This window comes from Akebia trifoliata, chromosome 3, assembly GCF_017979445.1.
Source record: "Akebia trifoliata isolate Shusen 1 chromosome 3, ASM1797944v1, whole genome shotgun sequence".
NCBI lineage: Eukaryota > Viridiplantae > Streptophyta > Magnoliopsida > Ranunculales > Lardizabalaceae > Akebia > Akebia trifoliata.
The window spans coordinates 45,683,648-45,694,518 of NC_141377.1; the positions used below are offsets into that span (position 1 = coordinate 45,683,648).

At 34.5% G+C, this 10,871-nt stretch overlaps 1 protein-coding gene across 1 annotated transcript; it reads left to right on the top strand.

Moving 5' to 3' along the window:
- Nucleotides 1–8,145: 8,145 nt before the first annotated feature.
- LOC147407339 (BTB/POZ domain-containing protein At3g05675-like) lies at nucleotides 8,146–10,467 on the top strand. The gene is made up of 2 exons (XM_086435857.1): nucleotides 8,146–9,320; nucleotides 10,102–10,467. Exons 1-2 carry the CDS (start codon nucleotides 8,211–8,213, stop codon nucleotides 10,399–10,401), a joined length of 1,410 nt encoding a protein of 469 aa, XP_086291983.1. The 5' UTR covers nucleotides 8,146–8,210; the 3' UTR covers nucleotides 10,402–10,467.
- The last annotated feature ends 404 nt before the right edge of the window (nucleotides 10,468–10,871 follow it).

A 10,871-nucleotide genomic window follows, 5' to 3' on the forward strand; every position in this document is an offset into this window, starting at 1 on the left:
ATTGGTTGATATATTACTGAAGTGTCGTTGCAGCCTTTATATTTATCGGAAGGAGAGCCACTAGGTCAGACACTCCATCAGTGGGTCAGAATCCGGTCGGTGTTGACGTAAGATTTCAATTCAAAGTCAGAATATTATTTGCCGGATAACCGAAGTCAAAAGATTCACTTGCTGGCACTTTTTTAAGGCATGTGGAAAAAATTAGGGACTGTTTGCGTGTAGTACGTATCGTACCCTAACCCAATTAAGCTCACAACTGGATTTTGCGACTCACTTGCTGTCCTGCCCATGGTTTTAAAAGACGGTTTTGCCCTCATCTTGTTCATGTCAGATACCGAGTCGTCTTAGACATGTTTTTCAATATGTTTGAGATGTCTTGTCCAAAAAATTGAAAATTGAAAGTAGGGTATAAAATCTCATTCGGAAAAATTGACTTGTCTGTTCGTCTCGTTCATGCCTGATGACCTTAGACAAGTTTTAAAGCCATAGTCCTACTTTGGATATGAGTTGAATGGCTTGAAATATCCTGCACCCAAACAAACTTGATTGATATTATTTCCAACTTCCAACTAACAACTCCATGAATATTAAACTTGGAAAATTATTTGATACAGCTTCATTTGATAACCTAGTTAGTAAAATGTCCTTTCACCTTTAAAAAAAAAAAATTTAATATAAAAAATGCCCTTTTCCATATCTTTTAACACACTTAAGATTTTCAAAGGCGATTGTAATCCATTTCTTTTGATAGTGAATGACAAATGAAGAATATTATAATTAAAATTTAGAAGAATTCGACATGGATTTTGATGATTAATAACAAATGGAAAACGACATACTCATAATTTTGAAAATCTATATTTTTCAATTTAAATCATTGAGATCATCCATTTTGGATTGCAAAATCGTCAGATCGACCATCTATAGTGCTATATCATGTAAACAATTTAGATCATTGAGAAAATATTTTTCTAATTCCACTCTATTATAAGCCTTATCATAAATTGAAGGCGGATCATATTTATTTCATAAACCTTGTTACAATGACACAAAATAACATTCAGAGTAGCACTTGAGTCGAACATGCAAAAAATAATAGATATTTTTTCTCTACAAGTTTTATACACTCGAGGGCAATCAATGGCTCTCTACAGACTCGAGTGCTACTTTGAGTGTAATTTCAAGTTATTTTAACATTTTTCTTATCTCATTTTCATATGATCTTATCTTGTGTATCTCGAAGGAAGATTGCTCGTCAAGATAAAAAATAAAATATAATTCCTTACCCCTTGAATTGTAATCGTCTGATCATCAAGGCAGTTTATATGTTTGACTTTGACATGCAAACCTCCGGTTCTTCTCCGCAAATGAAGGTACTTCTGACGTCAAAACTGAAGACATAATATCAGATTTGGTGGGGGAACGTTAGAACTTCAGCATCAAAGGAAGAGAATTAATTATGTTTGTTGACTTTAAGAACTTCAATAAAAGATCTTTAATTCTTAATTGCCTCATTAATGAGTCCAGACCCATTCTCTCTGTACATTCTTTATTATAATCTCCAGTTTTATACACCTTTATCACTACCTACTACAATAAAGGATTTTGTTAACGTGTGCCCTCAAGGCAGACCTTAAAGTGCAATAAATAAACTTTGAAAGTTGGAATGTGAGGGTGTTTTGGTAAAAATAAATTTGTTTAAAGGCATTTTCGATACAATATCCAATTTCCAAAGTGTACTTATTGCACCTTAACATGTGCCCTAAACTATTTCATTAGAAGTCCTCAATCAAGTTCCCCTATTATAAGTTTATATTATCACATCAACTTTTGCTAATGCCACCCCAATGTGTGGGAATATTCTTTAGTGATTTATTTATGAATTGGGGTGGCATTAGCAAAAAATTGGTGTGACAATAGAATCTCTCTAAAAAAAATTCACTAATCAATTTGATTTTTTTAAATGCATATTATTTGGAGGTAAACATCTTTAGTCAGTCTCATACCTCGATGATAATCCTCCTTTTGATCCTTGCAAAAAATTTTAATCTGGGAAGAATTTCCAATCCAAGACCCTTTGATGATCAAGCTAGCAAAATGAACAAGTCAAAAGTCCATTACCTTGACACTGTCTTTGTTATTTATATATTTTTAGGCTTCCTCACTCTTTTGAGTTACTTTCCTTGTGAAAATTCTCCAAATCTTTCTTTAATTTCAGCATTAGAACTTACTAAACTTCTATTTGATGCTTCCATATTCATCTAGGTTCTCTTTGGTGGACTTTCATATAACTAAAATTCAAAAAGTCCTGGTGAGATCTTCCCTTATAGTCTATTCTAATCCATGCTCTTGTCCTTACAGGACTGATCACTTGGTTGTACTTAACTTCAGTCGAGTATTGTTCTCTTTACCACTTGTTACACTAGTCAAGTCTATCTCTATTCATATATGAATTGACACGTGTAGCTAGGTCTCAGCTAGACTCACTCATCAACCGAGTCAATCCTTACGCATGGAAGAGTTGATACTTGTAAGTCTCGGCTTAACTTTTTTTTTTTTTTCGATTAGTAAGCCTTTTTACTGAGTTCAATAATTTGGTGTTGACAAAATTTGAACTCAGATTTCTAGTATCATTACTTAAAGACTTTACCAACTAAGCTAACTAACTCTTGCAATCCCGACTCAACTTACTCGTGCAATGATAGTCACATGGGCACTTGTCTATTGGTCCTCGTCACTAGGTATAATTATGACCTACAATATCCATTAAAGATGACCCAAATACTCAAATCAATGAATCTAGAAAATTGAGCACAAAAGAATAAGTAACTGTTGTGGTGTAAAAATACTCACCTCCTCCTCAAGATTCAACTTCAATACAAATCAAAAAAAAAAAATCCCTATCTAAGAATCGGTGTGGTACCTACTAAAAAAACTCTAATGCCTAAGTCAGATCATAATCTAATTTTAACTGGAATCATTCAAACTTAAAATTAACAAGTTTACTTCCATTTATACCTTGGGATCATCTTTCTTTTTGATATATTTCCTACACTTATTTTTATTTTTATTTACTTCCTAGTCGAACTCAATCACAATTTGTTTAATGATTGAATTCAATCGTGATCAAATCCTTTGATCTCCATCATGATTTTTGAGATTTGATATTATTTATATGCTTTGAAATTGTGACGATTCCCCGAGCAAGAATTCTACATCTTGTAGTTTGCCTCTTGGCTCGCTGGACTTCTACCCACACTATCAAGGACGATACACGGGATAGTAGGATTCCCAATGAATCCAATGGTCATCCTGGGATCCCAATTTATGCCCATACATTTAATTTCCAAATGTACAACTAGTGATACCTGACACTTAAGTCAAATTGAAAATATGATTAATCATCCATATGAAAACTCTTGTTTTCAATATTATCTTGTTCATTGCTAACAGTTGAAAAATTATTTATTTAACTTATGCAGTGTAGAATAATTTTATTGGGAATTCTTGGATTATTATTACATAAATCCAATAGGGTATTTATATAAATTACATCAAATAAGATATGAAAATTAACCTAATATAAATATTATAATTTAATCATATTGTCTAATATTGCCTATCCAAATTCATATTGCTACATATATTATTCTCCATCACTACCTTCTTTTCATAATGATATACATTGTTAATGTATCGTAATAAAGTTGAATCCAGTTCATATCAATTTATTACTCCACACAAGTTACCAACAATATTATTTAGAGTCGTGCTGGAGTGACAAAAACTCGTGGTGTAGCACACATGACCGTAGATGCTTTTTCGTGAGATATGAGTAAAAAATATCTACGGTTACGTGTGCGCCATCACATCATTTTTGTCACCCTTATGTCCGTTTGTGTCATTCAAGCATTTTCCTATCATTTATGACAGTGGTAACATGCAAAAACATCAAAAGCCATTAGAAAAGAAAAGAAATCATATCAATGATTAAAAAACTAAACCAAAAAGGTATTTTTATTTTTATTTAATGGGACGGTGATTGGAATGGGTTTGCATGAGTCATTTGATTAGTAATTAAAATGGAAAAAAACTCTAATAATTATATTAAATTACTATTTTTATAATAACCCACGGTTTTCTTTACGTGCACAACTCTTATGTGTCAATTGTCATACTCGTATCATCTGCACGATAGACAACTCTCCGGCTTGAACCCATTTAGATTGTACCCGTCCACATTATACTCACACCCTATAACATATGAGTGGTGATAATATGACTCCCCCACGTGGAATACTCAATCGACTCCCCTAACCTAACGTATGCCAGAAACATAGACTTTATGCCATGGGATATCAAGATACACAACCTCACATCCTCATAAATCTGTGCAGTTGTGTATCCCGATGAAAGGAGATCTATGGCTCTGGCACACCTCACATTAGGGGAGTCAATTGAGTATGTCACGTGGGGAGTTAAATTATCATTACTCATTATATATTGCACTCCTTTCATGTCCCCCCATCTATTGAGCCTTGCCACGTGGCAGACAAAGGAATCGTAGGTCCGAGAATCTGGTTCCTACTCTACTCAAGATCTTCACAGTTCACTCAACCAGGGAGAATGCTAGCCAAGCAAGCAAGATGCAACGTTTTGAGAACCAAACCAAAATTTTGCTCAAATGGTTATTAGAGTTCAATTTGGTTGGACAGATTTGTATTTATTAAAAAAATTTATGGACTTTATGATGAATTGATGAAAAAAAAAACACAAAAGGATTAAAGATTTTATTGAAATAATTATATTTTATTCAACTCTACAAAGGTTTTAACTTTCCTTTCTTTTATAAATTATAATAAAAATGATTTTTAAGTAATAACTAATTCTAAGTTTAGAAGAACTGGTTCACGAAAATTGACTTTTCGTACTGTTGAATAGTTTATTTAAAAAAAAATTGATTGAGTATAGTTCAAAGTAAACCGGATCAGAATTTTTAAAAGTCAGGTTGGACCTGATCAGACCGTTGGTCCGGTCCGGGCTTTAAAATACTGGCCTGATGTACTCAAGTAGCGGATTTCTTAACCTCATAATTTGCTTTGAGCATAGGGATCTCCCAAGTCGTTTTAGGGACATTGTTTGTAAGGATGCCTCTAACATAGCTACGACAGATTGTAGTTCTCTTATCTGGTTCGGGTCCACCTAACCCACCTTTATAATCTTCCAAAAAAAAAAAAAAAAATACTTGACATGCGTTCTAAAAGTAAAGCGATCCATGTGGTATGGGTATAAGCCCAATTTTAAGGCCTATGAAATAATATGGGTGTGGCCCAAAGATAAATGATCCACAACCCCCAAATCCTTCATTTTTCTGTCTATCAGGAATATTTGCCCCACCAAACGCTGGTCTTACACAAAAATTATCCTAGTCGGCAACTTTTAATCATTGGATTCAGTTATTTTCATCACAAACCAAAATTACAAGAAGAACAACTAGAAATCAAATCACTGATTATAAATGATTCTGGTGCAATGAACCGAAAAGTTGTGCATTAAAATTTCATGGGCCAGTTGAGAACCAAAAGAGTACAATATCAAGTATACTGGAGGTTGGAAGCATACCAACCATATATACAGAAGTTGTGCAATGTGCATATATGACTGGTAACAAAACCGCAAAGTTATGCTTATGTATCAAGTTCAATATTGTTGTTCTTGATTGCAGCTTAGATTAGTTGGTAAAGTCTTTGGGTGACGATTCTGGGTTCAAATCACTCAGTCAATCTTGGTTTTTTTAAATAAAATAGTTATAGTGTTGTCAAGTGAGCCCGCTGGTCCGGACCGGCCCGGACAGTCCAACAAAACAAGGGTTAGGCCTTCATGTTGAGCCCACCCATCAAATCTAGGTTTGGTTAGGGCGTAATAGTACCCAGTCCAATTAGGTTCGCTACTAAATCTTACAGATATATACATTATATATTTAGTTAGAGGAATATTTTTCTACTAAAACTTAAATATTTTTTTAGGTCATTGAATAATCTTGAACACACACACACACACAAATTATTAGAAAAGTACACGTTTTTTTTCATTGAAAATATTGAATTCTAGTCATTTTGTTTGACCTGAACCCGGCCCAATCCCATTAGGATCAGTCTAGGACTTAGTCCACTCAGGCTCAATAAGGATATAGAGCTGGTTTAGGTAGATTCCGCCTCTTTAGGGTCGGGTTAGAGCTCAACCAAGTTGGGCTTGAACCAACCCATTGGCAGTCCTAAATGGTTATAATATGATTCTGTAATAATAACATTTTTTTTATTTATCAGTAAACCTTTTTTTTTAACAAGTTCAATAACTTGGTGCTGGTCGGATTAAAAAATTGAAAAAAATTAAACATATCATATCAATTAAAAATGATTGAAAAGTGAAAAATAATGTCATTGAATAAAAAACTCTATTAATCGATCACTATCAGTGATCATATCAAGAAAGTACTTTATTAAATAAAAGAGTCGTGCTAGAGTGACCTCAACCTAGAACCTCATATCGCACTTCTTGACGTGAAAGTGGATGTGAATCACAAATACTTTTCACTTGTATCTCGATGAAAAATACCTACAATTCCCATACACTTTCAAGTCAAGAAGTGTGATATGAGTTTCCAGGTTGAGGTCACTTCAGCATTATTGTAAATAAAAACCTCTAAAAAATGATTAAAAGGTGTTAACCTTCCAACTATTGTTAAAGATTGATTTGCTGGAGAAGGGAGAACTATGAATATAAGAGGGTCACATGACTTAATTGGGGTACGATGCGCATGAGAGTGGAGACAATACACTCTCAACACCCCCCTCACCTATAAGGGTGAAAATATTCTAACCCGCAATCAATACGAATCTAGTGCTGTGATACAAAATTAACCAACCAACTATTTCAAAAGATTGACTTGTTGGAGAAAGGGAGAACTATGAATATAAGAGGGTCACAAGACTAATTGGGGTATGACACACTCGAGAGTGGAGAAAATAACACTCAACAAAAAAACTTTTGAAAATATAAAAGTATTTTCTTCAAATATAGGTGTCTATTTTTTTAAAGAAATTCTATAAATTAAGCACTAGTTTCTAGGGTTGCAACTTGGGCGGACTAAACACATTTGGTTGAACCCAACCTTGGGTCATGTCTAAGCATAGTTAGCTTGGGTATGGGGGGGAAAAAATGTCAGACTCAAATTGGATTGAATTCGGGTATAGGCATCGAACAACTTGATTTACCAGAATCCGAACTTAATATGGCTAGGATTTAAAATATTTCTTATATCTTGATTTATTTAATATGTATGTGTGATTATTTTGTTATTAATACATTTTTTTTTAATTCTATATTGTCATATATTGTGAATGTTTTGTTTTGTTGGAAATTATAATAAATAAAGATTGCTACTTTAATTAAGGGATTTTGTTAACATGTGCATTAAGGACACATGATAAAGTGCAATAAATACACTTTGACAATTGGAATTAGAGGGCATTGTGATAAAAAATAATTTTTTTAAAGGGCATTTTCGATACAAAACTCAATTTACAAAGTGTATTAATTAAGATTAAAATTACTTATTCTTGAATCAACTCAATCTCAATGGGAAAAGACAAAATGCGAGACACATGTGTGTCAAATATTCATCAAAACGTGCGATGAGTTTCCCTCTTTAAAGAAATTTTTTTTTTTCGACTGATAGTTCTAACTAGAAAGTCTTCACTGGATGAAAACTTGGCTCACCATAGATCTGTTTGCTTGGGAAATCCTGATAAAGATATGATATTGTGTATCCAGAGAAAATAGATATATGATTCATGTCCATGCCATGTCAGCTAAGTATTTGACCAAGTAAGACTTCTTAGTTAGAAAATCATTATTCACTTTTTTTTTTTTTTTTTTTTTTTTTGTGTTAATGTATAGGAATCCGGATGTACGTAGGAATAGGATTTGAAGTACCAACACTTCCACTAACATACGAATTTGAGTTATAATATGTTTTGAAATGTGATTAATAGATTAAAAAATTTGTCTGTAAATACTTGTTATCGTTATTCTTTCCATTAATTTAAGTCAAGAGGTTCTATATAATTTCGTAGCTCTTAATCTCAGCCTCTCTTCTTCTCCACTTTCTTTTTATAGATAAATTTATCAGTAACAAATTTTTGCTGAGAATGATGCTTCAACGTCCGTATAAAAGACCGCGTGTCGACTGCAGTAACTCCACCAACACCAACACCTACCGCTTCAACGATTCCACCACAGCTGACGTCATTCTCAATCTCCAACTTGAATCGTCGTCTTCTCATGATCTCGATCTCAATCTCGATCTAGGGCTTTCTCTTGAATGTAACGTTACAAATACTAATGAGGTGCTCTACCTTCACTCCAAGGTTCTTCGTCGTCGATCCAAATATTTCTCCACACTTCTATCCGAGCGATGGATGAAAGATATCGTAGATGGAGTTATTTCTGTTAATTTGCAAGTTTCAGCCTCAATTGGAACCACTGAGTTTCATCTCGAAGTTCTGAAACTCTTTTACATGGAAGATTTCAATGGCGTGATCGATAGCGCATCAGCAGCATTGTCCATTCTCCCAGTTGCCTTAGAACTTCTATTCGAGGATTGCGTCAAGGCCTGTATTAGATTCCTCGAAGTTGTTCCATGGAGCGAAGATGAAGAAAAAAAAGTAATGAGTTTAATTCCATTACTCAATCCCGAGGAATCGCAGGAGCTTTTATCTAGAGTTTCGCCTGTGAATTTTAATTCTTCGGAGGGAATGCTAACGAGTTTGGTTTTTTCTGTAATTCATAATGTCACAACCAACGGCAATTTGTCCATTAAGAATTTTACAGAAAAGTTTTTTAGGGAATTCTCGTCGAAACGGGAATTAGTGGGAGGGGTTTTAGATCAAGGATTCAAATATGTTTTGAAGAGATTGATTGAAACGATGAAGGATTATGTGATGGATGAAAATATTTTTGACGAGGAGAAGGAGGAGCAAGTACTTTCTATAATGGCTCGTACGGAATGGTATACGCAATTGGCAAAGGCCAACATGACAAATCTGTTGTGGTTGGTCGATCTGATGATTGAACTTCGGGTGGCAGATTCGGCGGCAAAGGAGTGGAGTGAGCAGAACTCATCCAATGCATACCTTTACCGGTTGTTTTATGATGGTGAATGGCTGTGTACTGAGCCTGAACTTCTAACTATGCTGCTTCAATGCACTAACAAGTTTGCTCGTGCCATCACTCTTGGTTCAATTTTGGCTCCTACAAAGGTAATTATTTTCGTAAATTTTATATTTGAAAGTATAGAAGATGTGAATTAATTGTTGATGCTTATATTACCACTTTTTGGTTTTATGGAATCTACATAGAAGAAGAAGCATTAGTTGCATTAGTTTCGAGGTCTGTAATTTGGGCGGGCTAAACCCAAACACATTGGGTTGAATTCGGCCTTTGGTCAAGTCTAGGCATGGTTAGCTTGGGTTTGGGGATAAAAAAAAAAACCAACTCAAATCAGATTGGGTTCGCGAGCCAACCTGATTTACTCGAATCCAAATTTAATATAGTTATAATTTAAAATATTTCTTATATCTTGCAAGAAACAAAACTTGAAGATTAAATCCATTCATCCTATTGATAGTCTATAGTCAGAGAATTTAGAGGCCTTATATTGGAGAATTTTGTATTTGGTTGGGAATTTATCATACATGGGGATGGATGAACGTAATTTGTTCTGTTTGAAAAGGCCACCTTGTTCTTCTAGTTTTGTTTTCTCGCTATGGGCTTTGGCTATTTGATAGGAATGCTTTGTGAAAAAAGTTATGTGGTAGATTATTACGGACTAGTGCGATATCGGTCAGACTACAATGGGTTTGAGCTCTTAATTCAAATACCTTGTAATTAAAATTAGGTGTTAGGCTATTACTGAAAGTGTGCTATACTTCATAAGGGCATATTCTGTTTTGTGGGTTCTATTTCTTCTTCTAACATTCTTATCTGTTGCTCTGATTGGTGGGCAATCATTTCGCTTATGTTCAATTCGACATTTTTCAGGTTAGGTTGACGCTGGTAAAGAATTGGCTTTCAGTGCTGATTGCTCTTCAAAAAGAGAATTATCTGATTGAATCTGTCCATAGATGTCTGCTCCGTGAGTTGGAAGAGACGTTCCTGAGTATCATATCCACACTACCCATGTCAGATGCAGAGATGCTACTGTCAATTTGCCATGGTCTAGCTACCGACAATGTTGAGAACTGCCCACACTTGGTCTTGGCCTTCAATACTTGGTTCAGACGGGCAAATCAGCCACCACATAGGCCATTTACCGCTGTTTCTCATAATAAAAAGGACTGATTGGGATCCATCTGGCTACTTCAAATGAATAATAGTGGCAAATATTGTGCATATTCAACCATGTAACAAGGGAAATGGATATAGAAAATCCACATAACTAGTTTTATTCATTTATTGGTGATTCTAATATTTGTTTATGATATATTGTGAATTTGCTTTCTTACTCTTTCTTTTAAGGCTATTGAACTTTGTCGTGTGCACATAATGAAGTAGGGGATTTGTTGATAAATGAGTTTCTCGTGTCTCTCTCTCTCATACCTCACAAGGACATGTGGCCGTAAGCTGTTGCGCTTAACATCCTCATTATCTGCCTGGGTTTCGACCTTGGCAGATCTCGAAGATGAGCTCAAAATTTATTATGGTTCATCCACCAAGACAAAGAGTATCAAAGATTAAAAAAAGAAGAAAAAACTACACTGTTAGCTCCATATGCTAAATTTGGAAGAACATCTTTCCGAAACACTTATCGG

Excerpts from the sequence above, each read along its gene's own strand:
- LOC147407339 (XM_086435857.1), top strand. The coding sequence starts at position 8,211 with ATGATGCTTCAACGTCCGTATAAAAGACCGCGTGTCGACTGCAGTAAC. Across the intron at positions 9,321-10,101 it reads CAATTTTGGCTCCTACAAAG|GTTAGGTTGACGCTGGTAAA; the intron begins GTAATTATTTTC and ends GACATTTTTCAG.